The 16273-nt window shown below is 33.7% G+C and overlaps 1 protein-coding gene across 1 annotated transcript; it reads left to right on the top strand.

The window, feature by feature from the left end:
- Positions 1–7015: 7015 nt before the first annotated feature.
- LOC147063176 (uncharacterized) lies at positions 7016–8402 on the top strand. Its single transcript, XM_085960009.1, has 4 exons — positions 7016–7343; positions 7580–7716; positions 7991–8176; positions 8268–8402. Exons 1-4 carry the CDS (start codon positions 7292–7294, stop codon positions 8400–8402), a joined length of 510 nt encoding a protein of 169 aa, XP_085816135.1. The 5' UTR covers positions 7016–7291.
- Positions 8403–16273: the final 7871 nt, after the last annotated feature.

The raw sequence follows: 16273 nt of genomic DNA on the forward strand, positions 1-16273 counted from the left end.
TTATAAGGGTGCCGAATACTTTCTCACTCGCACTTATGCATCGTTTCTGTTCAGGTCTTGGCAGTAGTAGTATTTTTTTGCTGAGAACTGCTCTTATTGTAGAAGACCTTGGAGTCTACAATAGTTCTCGAACCACCCACGGTTTCAATTTCACAGCTTCTTACCTGTTCAGCTTTTCTTTGTTCCGATTTACCTGCCAATTCCTAAACAATTACCTTGTTACACGTCTCCGCCCAGAAAAGATTTAAGTATATATTTTATCATCCTTACATTTCCCATACCTACAAAAATTCGTAAAGCGAGCGAGCACTCCTACAAAGACTACCTGTTTTCCATATTTATGAATTGTGCACCTGTACAAATGTTCCGAAAACTACACACATATATTTCTTATTCAAACAACTAAGCTCTATAAATTTGAATGAAGTGTTTTTGTGATTTATCGATCTGAAAGTCTCGCATAAAATAAAAGCAAGTACCGCGATTTAGATTGAGTGAATACGTAAACATTTCAATTCTCGACTCGCTTTGGCCAAAACGTTTTTACATATAAAGTAAATTGAGTTTTTACTGACCTGTTTTGACCAAATCCGACTCAATCCAACAATCGCTATTTGAAAATATCGTTAAAATCTCATCCATCTAGTAGAATAATAACTGTTTTTGTCGATATACACGTACGTATTATTATACTTATTATTAATATAAAATACGATTATACTAAGTAAATATTATCGCAAATTAGTACATTTTACATACATCATTTTGAAAACACTTCTGAGAAAATATATTATAACCAATAGAAAAATCTTTTTGAAAAAAGTAAGACACCCCACAGGATCGAACCTGCATCTTTCGGGTATCGCTCGCACGCACCACTATGCTAAAGAAGTCATACTTAATTGCGACACATTTTAACTATTTTTTTTCCTACCATGTCCGATCATAATAGGATCGCCTCTGCCACCGCAGAGTAGAGGTTTGTATTAACAGATTTTGTTTTTTACGAGAAATGGATGTCAGCCACTTGATCAACCTATTAGGTCCATACCCTGACTCACACACAAATTGAAAAACAATATGTGTACTTGCCAGACCCAGGATTCGAACCTAGAACCCACGGCATGATAGTCCAACGCTTAAGCCGCGCGGCCACCGTTTAACTAATAAATGGCTTTTAATACTCACTAAAGCGCTTTCCATATTGAGCTACTATTGGCGATCGGTTTTTGTATTTTAAATCAAAGTAGGTATTAATTACTTGCTAATAATTTTTCATTAACTATTTTTTTTACTCAACGAATAATTTACTTTTCTCAAAAAAAATTTTACTATTGGTTATAATATATTTTGTCAGGAGTGTTTTCAAAATTATGCATGTTCAATAATTATAATATTACATTCTTAAATCTTGTGAATTATTCGTTGAATAAATAAATAGTTAGTTAAAGAGTACATTTTAGTTAAAAAAAATAATAATTCTATCAAGTAATTTATCTTATGACTTAAGAATGAATAAACTGTCAAAATACAAAAATAAATATAAAAATATCCGTGGAAAAAAATATTTTTTTTAAATTGGTACAAAGTAGGACTCGAACTTGCATACTTCGGTTAATGTGATACAAATGATGTATTATCAACAGTAATAGTATAATATTATTATCTGTCCATGTAGTTTGTCATAATTTTAGTCAAAATAATAAAATTAATACTGGGTACTTGGTGGATTACGAATTAGAAGTTTAAATTTAAATTGAAGTATTTTTAAGGCACGAAAAATACATCCAATGACATATTATTATATTGGAGAGAATACAATTAATAATTATTCTTTTCACGAATAAAAAATGCTAGAATTATCACGAATTAATGAAACCTCCTACCTTCACTGATACTAATCCATTGTACGTATGTGTTTGGTGTTACCAAAGTAATGCGATGTTTGTTCAAAAAAATGAACGTCGCATTCAAGTATTTTTTTTTTAATTTCTAGTATGTGTAATTTTATGTGTTTTAAGCGGCCAAACTTTATGCTTTTATAAAACTTTCAAATGATTTGTTTACCAGTGTGTCATTTTATATGTTTTCAAGTGGCGATACGTTATACTTGTATTCGATCGACTAGGGTCGAGATTTTGGTCTTCCTTTTCGAACTCATCCAGACATTGCAGTCGTGATATCACGGCGATACGTTCTCGAAGAAACAAAGTCGTTATAAATTGGACGTACAGAATGTATATATTATTTAAATACAAACACTATATTATATTGTTTAAAAATGAACTCATTTTAACAAAATTATTAAGAATATCAAAAATAGCGACATCAAACCCCATCACAAGTTTTGTTAGCAACAGCGAACTGATTGAACGTAGGGATTGCAATACCGAATGAAAATGTCAATACCGGTTTTTCGGTATTTCTTATTGAATACCGGTATTAATACCGGTATTTTTTAAACATTAAAAAAACAGAAGTAGGTGCTTATCAATAAATATGGCTATTAAAATCTTTTTAAAATATTATTTTATTTATAGCATTTATTATGTTGACATAATACACACAAAATATGTATTGATCATGATTGTAGAACTAGTGATGTTTTACAAATAATTTTAATATATTGATAATTTTAACTAAAGCCCTCAAAAGTTCATCAAGTGCAAATAAGTCGCGGCTGCAGGAACAGCTTCTTAAATTCAACGCTTGTACAGTCATCAATAATTATAGAATAATTGAACATTTTTGTCACGGATATTTTCTATTTCGATTTTCGAATAGTATGATAATTCATCGAATAATTACTTATATACACCTCTGTTGGATTCACTCAATATATTTTCATTTTAGCAGCACATAACTTATAATTCATTTTCAAAAACGTAAACGAGTGTGCTTTCTTAAAACCGAAAATTCCGGTTTTTTTCGATTTTTGAAACCGGTATTTTGGTATTGATAAACACTAGTATACCGGTTTTGAAATACCGTTATTGCAATCCCTAATTGAATGTTTGACCCCCTTTAAATATTTAGTAATACGGGCCAATTATAAATGGGACAATAATTACTCAATTAAATATAAAAAAACTAGAATTGAGATAGCATGACGTGCCCTTCCCAAAATTTGATGCCTCCTTAGCAATCAAGACATCTTAGATCTGAAACTGCGTATAGTCTGCAGTTATGTTCTTCTCAATCCTTTATGGTATGGAGGTATGTATGCAAAGCCAGGTTATGTCACAAGGAGCTGAGGCTTTCGAGATGTAGCTGTATAGACTCGGACTGACTGGTTGACAACATTTGTCATCTTGACATTCTCAATCGAATGGGAAAAGCCAAAAGTTTCTGCGTAGTATCAAAATCAGAAAACTACAGTACCTCGGCCACATTATGAGACGACAAAAGTACAACACTCCCCAACTTGTCATCCAAGGAAAGATCAATGGTAAATATTACAGAGGACTATGCCATATTTCCTGGCCTAAAATTCTCCGTGATTGGTACTAGTGCAGCTTCAAAGACTGTTCCTGGTATCAGATGATAAAATGAATTTCTCTGATGATGAGCGACCTTTGGTAGAAGAGGGCACGATATGAAGGAGACACTGGAGTATTCATATAGTAGATGTTGACCCTTGAATATTCAGATGTCAAAATGCACAAGATTCAATAATTTTATTTCATCAGATAATATCTGGGGATATAATATAAAGGAATTATATTCCATTTTTCACACATACATTTTTCTCCAAGATATACGTTTTTTATTTTAATTATAAATAACTATGCCCTTGCTTTTTTATGCAAGGTGGTTGTTAGCAATTTTCGAACAATCACAAACACCCAGGCTTTGAGAAGATCACATATATATATTGTGTCCTCACCGGGTATCGAACTCAGTGTTCCCGGATAGAAAGCCATCGCCTTACGCACTGCACCACGAGAGCCTCCTCAAGATACACGTTACTTTCGATTAGTGCAAACTGAGTTTTATTTACAAGGATTGTCTTTCAGTGCGTGAAGCAGTTTTTCACCCTTTGTTTTGGAGCTTACTTTGACACTCGTTTCTGCAAATTCTTGTGTGGAGGTAATTTATATGTTTATTTAATTATGATAATGTCATTTGTAGAACGTAGACGACTCAATGATTTCATCCTTATAGATTTTGAATCTTCTTCCATATTGTGGCCTTACCCAAGTGAGCTTCTGTTTGACTTTTTTGTATGCAAAAAGTAAGAAAGTTGTGTGAAAATCCTAGCCATATAAAATCTCATAAAATGCAAAGGTATCATAAGAAAATCATTTAATTTATCTCAGCATGAAACATCAACGACAGGTTTCAAATAAATTATATTGTATCTTACTGACGTTGCTGGTAATATTTTATAACAATATAAACCAGGCAATCTAAATTATGAAGGCAAAATAAATTTCATGGATGTTATACTTTAGGTATCTCAGAATTTTGAAAACATTCTCTTCATAAACCTTTTTTAATTCTTTATTTAACCTTTTGGCATTATTCATCACAATGAAAACAAGTTTTATTTAATTATAAAATTACTCGCAATACCTACCCTATTGTTGAAAACTTGTAAAGAAAATTTTCGAGGCTCTAATACCCAAAACTTGATTTTCAATACTCGATACAATCTAAGACAAAGAAAACTTGAAGAGGATTACCGGAGCTTATACAACAAGAACTGGGAAAGCTTTTACTTGGGAAATAAATCCATGTATTTGTAAACAACTTTTTAAAAACAGAAACGATAACAGGATTTTTCAAATTTGGCGTATTTTTTTAATTTTAATCTTCTCCCCAAATGCCTCAGTCGAATAAATTTTATTAACGAAAATGTTCATTTGTAAGTAATAAGGTTGAGAAAATATTTCCCGGCAAGTAGCAAAATTTAATTTTACATTTATATTTAACTATGCAAAGATTTAACATCCCAACCAATTATTTTTTAAATCATTTTCGTTGTTATTTTTATTTTTTGCTTACACTGACGAGCGGAAGTACTCTTTGATATTAAAATTATCAAAGAATATTTACTTTACCGTTTTTTTATCATATTCAAAACCATTTAATATTTCAAAACGCTAAAGGAATCAGATGCTGAATAAATGAAGTACGTAATAAGTTTTCATTTTTAAATTAAACTCATTTCTAGTAGTATTTTCATCAGTATAATAATAATTGAAATGCATTTAAATCAGAGACACTGAAAACCTCATTATTTGGAGATGGAACCTGAACGTATGAAATTGAAACAAAAAAAGACCACTGCTCCACTGATTGGTTACATGTAAATTGAACGTAAAATATTTCACCGTGGCACAGGTCGCCGTGAGCTTTCCCGTATTCTATATGGTCTCCAATTTTATTAGATTCAATATGAACATTAAGTTAATGTTCATGGATGATTTCGGCAAAATTCATAAATTCAAGAATGAAAATCTAACCTAACCCAAAAAATAATCCAGTATATCGACTATTTTCAAAATTTGTTTACTACTGGCTTCCTCTTAAGCGTAAACTAACAGGAACGCGCATTTTTTTTCAAGTTCTCCAAATTTTCTTGGAAGTATCACAAAATTTTAGTCTTTTTGCGTATTTTTTCCGATATTCTAAAATATAATATTTTAGACGTACTATACCAGATTTATATCGTACATAGTACGCAGATAAAAAATATAGTAGAAATACTATTATATTTTAACTTTTTTATAAAATTAATTAAGGTGGCTATGACTCAATAATATTAATATAAAACTATGTTAGTATATTATATCAGTTTTATTAAAAAAAAAAACGATTTAACAAACGATCACCATTTATTTATATTGAACTTTACAATTTAAAAAAAAAACTAGGGCAGAGGTTCGATGTGCATCGTATCATCGCGAAAACTTTACTTATCCAACGCCAGCGGTATCATAAAAAAAACACTTTTACATCTGCACCACAAAAGGGTATTAATTACTTGCCTCAAACTGTGTTAAGTAGTAATCAAAATAAAACACAATACTAGTATATACAATTATTTCTTCCACAGTTTAATTTGGTAACGATCTTGAATAGTTTTATCTTTTTAAATAGTTAATACATTTTCAACTGATGGGAATGTATGATTATATCAGTCGAGAGCTTTATTAAATTGTTTCGAATAATAATTCTTCTTCTTTTGCCATATTCGCCCCTTAACCGGAGCATATGGACACCACGCGGCGCCTCCAAGAATCCCTGTCGCTCGCCAGTCTTCTTGCTTTATTCCAGGTCAAACCAGCATCCCGTAGCTCTACCGTATACACTCTGTAGATTGTATTTAGCGGCCTTCTAGGACGCCGGAATCCGGTCGGCTTGGAGAACAGGCAAGCCAGGTTGAAGTTTTCTTCTGGCATCCGTAGCACGTAGCCGAGCCAATTCCAACGTCGCCTCTTCACTTTCAGCGTGATGAGAGGCTGATTGGTGCGTTCTCTATAATAATAATTACCATATATTAAATACGATGTGTATCCACCAACAATAAATTGGCAATTTATATCTCTTAATATAATGAAGTATACATTTCAAATAAATATTATTTATAAAATATTTATTTTATTCAACGATTCATTCACTAAAACATGGTAGATATCCTGACGTCATTTATTAATAATAAATCATTAAATTGATACCTAACTTGATTTAATAAACAAAAACCGATAGTCAAAATTATGCAATTTGATAAGCATTTCATCTAAGAACTACTAGTTAAATTTATCGTAATTTAGTAGGATGCCCCTAGCTTAATTAATGTTAAACCAATGGTTACAGGTTCAAGTCCCGTCGGGTGTCGTATATTTAAAAAAAAAAAAAAGATTTTTCTAGTGGGTACATAAGATGTTTTCAAATTATGTACGTCAAATATTACTTATTTACTTCGGTTCTTGGCCAACTGCACAACCGTTCTCCAGGAGGGCGATTCATGAATTTAGCATGGCCGACGTGAGTAGTGTGAGTAGTCATAATTGGATAGTGATGCTTCGACAGAAGCACACTGTTCCTTCCTGTGTCCAATAATGCAACCTAATAATTGCCAAAAACGGGCGTACATTTATGATCGCCTAAGAGTTTTTTTGTCTATGCCCACATCTGACAGCTATTTCTCGCGCGCAAAAACTTTCATAAGAACAGATACGTCGGTAAGTCAGATTTGATTTCAAATATACTGTTTCTTTTATAAAATAATATGTAGGAATCATACTAAAAGTGTATTTATTTATTCCTTTACAGAATTAACAAAATGCCAGCGGCAAATAGCCACCAGATGGAGCAATTGGTAGAATTCATGGAATGTCAGTATCTACCACGTTTTTATTCAATACTCGTAAGAAATGTAGCCTACTAAAATTATGCCAACATGTGGAATTAACACAGTTCGAGACATAGCCTGTGTCATTATTATGACATACTTATAATTGTGTAATGACCTCGTTTTATGAGACTAAAAACCAAACCATAACTTACTGTAACTCAAACCAGCTTAACCGCAATGATATGGAATACTATAACATTACCATATTTTCCGTAGTGCATCCAGACCTCGTCGCCGGAAGGCTCACCGGGCAGTTCACCAGCCTCGACATGGAGAGGTTGTGGACAGAACTGTCGGAGCAATTAAATGCTTGTTTGGGCGGTGCTACAAAATCCCACAGACAGTGGAAAAAGGTGATTTACTATTTATTACTAGTATTGGTAAAAATTATTATTTATTTAAATAAAATAGACTGTGTCAACAACCTATCCAATATTATTTTACAAAATATCTTACTCTCCACATAAATCCACCATAGGTAGCTATAGATAGCAAGTTCAAGTAAGAAATGTTTTCATAAATTAAACCACATCTTTTGAAAGCATCCCAAATGTCACTGCTGTAAATAGTACTAGATCGTTAGTAATATTGTTGAAATTGAAAATTTCTAATTATTATTGTTTACAGGTATGGCAAGACACGAGGCGGAACACGCGGGCCAAAATGGCCAAAATCCTGATCTCCCAGAGGAAGACAGGAGGCGGCCCGCCCTGTAGAATCCGGCTGTCTGCTCTCCAGCAGCGAATTATGGCTCTAATAGTGCCATTTACAGTTACTGGGGAGCAAGGTAGACAGGGCAATTACACTGGGGGGGTAGGTCATTCATGAAATTCTATATTGATTAACAGTATAAAAGGGTTCACCCGTCGCATGTTTACTTATGGTGATAACATTTAATTCACAGGTACCACAGGAAATTTTGGGTCGCGTCTGTGTCAACGTCGGAGCCCCAGCGGTGGATCATCCAACCCAGCACCAGCAGCATGGATGTGGCACTCACCGCAACCCCTCTTACTGTACCTACTACAGCATATTCTGAATCATCATCAGATGCAGATATGATGACAACCCCCGAATGTGCAATTTCTGCGACACCACGGCTCACGGCTCAAACTGTTGCACTGGAAGACAGTGCTGCTTTCACAAGAGCCCATGCTGCTACAAGTGAAGGCAGTGCTGTCTTCCCAGCAACGGTGAGAGCCCGCAGGCTCTCGTTGTCACAAACTTCTGTGGCAACGCAGACAATGGGTCCGGTGCCCGTGTTGAATGCCGCCGTAGAGTTGCTGACCATCAACATTGCTGCGCTCAGGTCTGACATGGTGGCTCTCGGCATTGCAACCAGGTCAGACACGCAGGCTCTGATCATTGCAGCCAAGTCAGAGACTGCGGCTCTGATCGGTGCAGCCAAGTCAGAGACTGCAGCTCTGATCGGTGCAGCCAAGTCAGAGTTGAGCGCACTAATATTAATGCTAGGTGCAAAAATTGACAATCTCGGCTATGCACCGTAATCGCTTCTTTGGGGTGGTTGTTGCTATTTCGGGGGTTTCACTGAATCATAATTACCGTGTTGAGCCGAATATAAAATAAAATTTTACAGCATCGTGTATATCAGTATAAGTGATCCTTGTTACATTTTAAACGATGTATGATTTCACCTGTTTACAATCAACTGTGAAACATTATTTTATATTTGTCTCAAAACAGTTTTTTCATGTAAATACTCAAAAGAAATCCATTTCAAACTATACATTCATGTCAGTATCCTTATGAAAAACCAATAATTTGTCTAGTTCTGTTTCAATGCAGTGATTTATTTGAATGGAATTGTTTAATGAGTATTTATGTGTTTCTGCATCTATGATTTTTCCAGCCTTATATTGTTTGTTATTATTATAATAAGTGTCTTGAAAATTTGCAAATTTTATGCAAACCTATATTAAATTTCATATTTTGTGCTTATAATTACTATGTATAATTAGTCTATAAAATATTTCTAAGGAATTGTTTAAAGAGTGTTTATGTGTGCCAGCATAGTGTATTTTGTTTGATATTATAATAAGTATCTTGAAAATGCAAATTTTACGCAAAACTATATTAAATTTAGTGAATTGTGCTATTGATTGTGTACATAAATCATTTTTTGAGACAGGATGAAATAAAATTCCAAAGTATATGAAATAATCATTTTTTTTATTGCTTTCATATTTCACAAGAATATTCAAATATTCTAATATTAACATAGAGTAACAGAATCATAGTTTTGATTTTTAAGTATGTGTCCGATGCATATCGTCGTCAAGATATGAAAACCTCATAACTTCACAGTTTTTTTACTTATTTTATTTTTGATGAGCTATTGAGGCGTCTTAACTCATGTGGTATTTATTTATAGTTACTGATAGATACTTCGCTGCCTTATTTCCAGGTTATTCTATATCACATTTTTTAGCAAAATGGCTTTTTGATTGATTCGAAGTGACATAGAACAACCTGGAACTGATAAGATACTTGATAGATATCAACACGCTCTATCGTCTGGTAAAACAAGCGTCGTCAAATTCATTATACCTAATTCCTCCGTAATTTTATGATATCACTACGTGTTAAGTCGATATTGAATATATTATTACTGGAAAATCGCTATAAATAACTATAACGCTTTTGTAAATCAATATCTATACTGGCAAAACACGATAAGTCAACTAAAGATTATTTGCCAGTAGAGATTGGCGCGTGTTCGCATTGACCAAGTCATATTGGGCGGTCATTTAAGTTTAAGACAATGCCTGTGTATAGTTTGGTATGTCGTGGAACTAGTACTAAAAAATTGTTTTTTATTTGTATTAATAAAGTACACTGATATTAAATCGCCATGATTTAAATAATGTGAACATTCCTGTAATTGTAATATTTAACCATTTATGTACCTATTTTGGTTTTCATAAATAAATTTTTTGATAAATAAATGGTTTTATACAAATACAAACATCTTTTTTCATAATTGTTGAAATATCCGACAAACTGTTTTTATATTCCCACATTAATTCCAAAATTCTGCTGGACAAAGACGCTATGTGATGCCATTTTACAAACAAACAAGTAAAACTATGTGTTAATATAACAGAAAAGGTTCACTGTTACATCCTTAATCGTAATCATAAACCATTGATGAATAATATAAACTAGTTGTCCTAACAATTTGTGGTTGATTGTATTTAACCTTTAATCCTAGAAGCCAGTTATCCATAAAGATTACAATGGAATTTATGATTCGCTATTTACATGGATATTTTTTATCCAATTTTGCTTAACCAGATGGCTGCCAAGAACGTCTTAAGACGCGCACTTTTCCGAGAACGCCTTGGACGTACCGCTTAAAACGGGATTTCACTAATGTAAATCAATTATTTTAAACATACAAATATGTTGAACACGTATATTGGGAATATCGTCACACACTCAGAATTGAAACAGAATCCGTTTAAATACATTTTTAAAAAGATATATTTAGAAAGTTTTATTTTGGTACTATTGGTCACACGTTCGATTGGTTTTTTCGGCCCTATTTATGCATGGAGCTTGTTCACATTTATTAAGAGTATAGCCAATAGGTTCCCTATCATCATCAAACAGATTTTCAATATATGTCTTCCAACGAGTCAGCTTCTTTTCTATATCTAATATAATACGCCCATTTTCGTCTTTCAAGATAGTTGATGAGGTTCCTTTCGTAATTCCCAATGTTTCCTTTATCTTCTTGTGCATATTAAAGGAATCATATTTACGTGTAGATTATTAATTATTTTATATAAGTACTCACTCTTGTTTCATAGGCTCCAAATTGTCAGAAGGGAATAGCACCCATTCGTTCAACAAATGGTCATCAATGGCCATCGTCACTTCTTGAACGGCTCTGCTGACAGATGCTTGGCTTATCATAACTGTGTGCTCATCGCCGACACCCGTTTGATAATTTCCAGTCGCCAAGAACCGAAGTGTGGCTAAAACCTACACACAAGAAACAATGTTAAGCGACAAACATTTAATATTTTTTTCATTACCTATATAAATAGACATCAAAGTTCACCACTCACCTTAGTTTCGACGCTTAATGCCGAAGATCTGGGTGGAGGTGCCATCAATTCTTCCAACCTGGTAATAAGTCGATCTGCTAATTTTTTTCGATAACCGAAAACGTTTTACAAATGAGTTGTCGGTCATTTTGAACGCATCCGTTCGATTACCGAATTCTGACTGCGGGACTTCCATTTTGGGGGCGTAAAATAACCTAAAATATGTTAATAACATCATATTTAATCAGTATTTACCCGTCAACGTTGCGATATAAAACGTACGTAGATAATTAAAAGAAAGAAACGTCTCCATTATTAGAATATTCAATACAAGATACAACAATATTTTACAGACAAACTATTACAAAATCACAATAAACACCTCCTTAAATGAGAATTGAAACACGAAATAATAATTTTAGCGGTAATATGTAGTAATAAATGGTAAATGTATAACAATTTATTAACAGCTTTCTCCAATATTACATATGATACGAATTGAAAATCTGACGTTTATTATGTCAAACGGAAAGTTGCGAGCGCCTCTACCGTCAAAGCATGTGTACTACCAAAGCCTGGCCTAGTGACATCCAGCGGTCGACTTTTAATATGCTACGGTTGAAGCATGTTGTGCAATAGTTGTGCAACTGGTCACTTGTGCTAAATTCATGAATCGCCCTCCAGGTATCTCTATCGTATGCTCTCACCAGTCGGTCACCCTCAGTTTATATGTGTCCCTTTTGACGTTATCTGCCCATCACCTTTCCTGGACGGTCCAGATACCAAGTGCCTACAGTGGTTCTTTAGTAAACTTTATGGAGAGCTCTAGCTAGATCCATCGCATCTTACAACGTCACCGACCTATCTGACTTTTCAAAATATTGACTATATTGGGCTTAAATTATTAAAGTATCAATTAAAATTATGAAGTTCCTTATAAGCTTGTTTAAGAGCGTGTTCAGAAAAAAAATCTTCGACATCTTTATTTTTATGTACATATATAATTATCTTCCTTTTGACAGTTTCTCAAACGAGTATTTTCCGACTAACTTTCTTCAAGGCATGCTCGCGTTTCATTCTCTGGAAGCTCGTAGGTCACTTCGGTTAAAGCATGTTTCCCTGCTCTCACGTGGTATAGGTTCCAATCCCGATATTCTGGAAAATTTAAATTTTTATGCACCCGTCAATTACATGCGTGGGTGAAAGCTGTTGCTGGGTCAGGCTCAACCAGGCACCAAGAGCGAAGGCTGTGCGGTTGGTCAATGCACTCCCTAGAGATGTAGTCATTTTTAGCGATGCGTTATGTATTCTGTTTTGTTTAATTATTATTTATTTTTTTGAATTTTTGTTGTTTTTTTATTTTTTTTTTCTTTTGTATTAAATTATTTTTGCTTTGTTTTTTCCCTCCACCTTGACTTTCTCTAGTTGGTTTACTTGTCATGTTGTCACTCTAAATGTTATGTTGTGAACGTCTTGAGTTAATAATTTGATATGCGCTCAACGTGTCGTTTTTTTTTAATAAATAATTTAAAAAAAAAAACAGCATAATATTTACGGTAGCTGTAATTTTGCCAAGTACAAGCTACAAATAAAATTTCTATTTATGGACCCTCTTATTACTAGCGTAATGCAACTATTTTGCCTTACCATCGGCGGTTAACGTAGGATAGTCGTATTATTAAAAGCATGCATTTATAATACTTGCAGTAAGTATACATTAACAATATGAAGACTGTTTTTGTTTCCGAGAAACAATACAAAAAAATCTTGTAAGCTCGGTACTCGCCATGTGCATTTCCAGCCTCTATAACGTTTTTCATTTATAAGAGGCTTGGATGGGAAAATATTACAACACAAAGCCATGCCCCTTGTTAAGTACTGGAGTAAAAATAGAGATACGAGAGAAGAGAACACAGAATGCGGACATTTGCGGCTGTAAGGAAAATGGGAACTTTAAAATTTATCCACTAACCGCTGCAAAAAAAAGATTTTTCCTCCGCCAGAGAAACATTCCCCGCCCGTAAGAAAGCAAAGTTTGAGATTAGATTTAATGAACTCATAAATTGTAATCTCCCGGCTGCCTTGTTACATCTTTTTCAAAAAAAAGTTGACGAATTATAATATTTTTGCTTACATTTTTTATATCAAAATAAAAACCAGGTTAACGTGAAATTTTGTTTCAAGTGTTTTTTTTTTCACCGAAGTTATTTCTGAGCATCAAAAGTGTGAAATTACGCTGTTAGAATATTCAAGGGGATATTTTATATCTCGCAATATTAAAAATTGTCTTGTAATCTCGTTTTTTATGATTCCGTAACTAAAGTTTTTTTTGTATGTAAATTCAATGTTTATTACTCATAGTGTCTCTTTAAGAGATTACCTACAGTGATTTATGATTTTATTATGAAACAAAAAAGGCTTTAAAATTACTCCTAAATAATATATTACCCTGTTCATAAAAGCTGGCAACATGTTACAGTTTTTTTCGTTGGTGATTTAAGTATGTTTCAGCTAAAAAATAAACAATGCTTGAAAAATAATAAACATGTTTTTTAAATACAGTCACAAATCTTTTAAGCTTTTTAAAGCCGTATTTCTGCATAAACCAAACATTTGCAATTAATAAAATAAAAATTTGAATGGGTTGATTTTATTTTTGGGTGTGAATACATTAATTTAAACTATATGAAAAATACTAGGGGCACCGCAAACTGTTTATTAATAACATTAATACTATCGACAGAAGGTAGGTACTTGATGGAATTTGAAGTTAAATCCATTAGTGTAGTTTAATAATATTTTAACTGGTGCGCGATCAAAACGACTTTTGAACTTTGTGACCGTCATTAAATTGTTTTTGAACAGCACGTATCTCACAAACAGTTTCAAAAATACTTTCAGTCATACTTCAAAGCATCTAAATTTCCCATCGAAGGTAAACCAGCCATGTCTCGAATGGACTTTTATCAACCAGTCCAGCGAGCTCGGAGAGTTATTTGTGCAAAACTGTTTGGTCGGTATTGGAATCCCTATGGACACGCGCACACTGTAACCACTCGTTGGTGTGACTAGTCGCAGTAACTTGTAGGTAGGTCTTTTACCTGTAGTTATAACTGCAAATTATGTATTCATTGGTAGAATCAAAGTACTGCCTGAATACATAAATTCACAGAGAAGTGACGAGAAAGGCGTAGTATGAACGGTGGACTTTCCGAACTCTACAATGAATCGCATACTTACGTCATTCTATACATGCATTGTAGAAATTGCAGTCCTCATCGACTGATTACTATTCAATGGTAGCTGTATGGCAATACTCAGCATTGCGTGCGAGCAAGCTTCTAGGATTCGTCATGAGACAAGCCAAGTAATACAAGAATCCAACTATTTTACGTACACTCTATGTGTCGCTGGTACGGAGTATTCTTGAGTATGGGTCCATTATCTGGAGTCCTTAGGAGGCTTCTAATAAGCTTGTTTTAGAGCGTGTTCAGAAAAAATTTCTTTGACGTCTTTATTTTAATGTCTATAATTATTTTTTCCTTTTGACTGTTTTCCAAACGAGTATTTTCCGACTAACTTTCTTCAAGGCATGCTCGCCTTTCATTCTCTTGAAATTCGTAGGTCACTTCTGCTCTTAAAGATTTTTTCTCTGCTCTCACGTGGTATAGTTTCCAATTCCGATATTCTGAAAAATTTGAATTTTTATGCACCCGTCAATTACATGCGTGGTCGCAGCTTTGGGTGAAAGCTGTTTCCTCATGTCAGGCTTACCAGGCACCAGTTGCAAGGGCTTTGCGGCTGGTCAATGCACTCCCTAGAGATGTAGACATTTTTAGCGATGCATTATGTATTCGGTTTTTTTAATTCTATTTTCTTGTTTAGTTTGTATTGTTGTACTGTTGTTTTTTTATTTTATTTATTTTCTATAAAACTATTTTTGGTTTTGTTTTTTTTCTCTAGTTGATCTACTTGTACTTTTTATTCAAAATGTCATGTTGTGAACGTCTCGAATTAATAATTTGTTATGTGCTCAATGTGTCTTTTTTTTTAAATAAATAAATAATGCTTAAGAAATTATTAACATTTAGAAGTGGAGTAGTATAGACTGGGATGGGGACAACAATAATAAGAAGAGTCCAGGGTCCACCACGGGCTTTTGCACCGTGAATGATGATAATCGTAAAAATCTCTGATAAATTTTCAAAGTTTTTCTGTAGATCTCTCCCATAGAATTATGTACTGTATAAATCCTATCATGTCACATTCTAAACACCGATAGTTTTGGATTGAATCCTTTTACTTTATAAATTTGTCAGCGAGATAGTTAAACTTTTACAGTGTATATTATATTTGTATAGAACCCTCCCGAACACACACTCTAAGAAAAAACTTCTAAGAGGGAACAATCACATTTGGTTGACCAAGCAGCGCACGCCATCAATATGGAATCACAGGTGGTATGCGAGCCAAACAAATTCGGATAATCCAAGAGTAAAACTTTGTTTTTCCATTTTTCATGTCGTGTCTGCACGCAAGCCGAAAGGGGTGCGGCGAGCCCTGGGGAAGGGGTAGTCTTTTAAGCTAACAACTGACGATGTATTTAAACGGTTTAAACCTCAGAGTAATGATATATAGAGAGCGCCTATTGTTCGGCAAGATGAAGCCGTGTTTCTTGCCTATAACGCATAGTAGAACCACGATTTTATTAGTCTCACCTTTTAAATATGAAACATTATACCATCGTTTTGCTTCTCAGTACGGCTACCAAATTTAAATTCAACCTAGTTAATAATATGTTTCACTAAAATAACTAAAAATAATTACCACTAACTTT

The sequence above is a fragment of the Rhyacophila brunnea genome, unplaced genomic scaffold, assembly GCF_057557595.1.
Source record: "Rhyacophila brunnea isolate RB1 unplaced genomic scaffold, BYU_Rbru_1.0 scaffold_9, whole genome shotgun sequence".
In the NCBI taxonomy this organism is placed as follows: domain Eukaryota; kingdom Metazoa; phylum Arthropoda; class Insecta; order Trichoptera; family Rhyacophilidae; genus Rhyacophila; species Rhyacophila brunnea.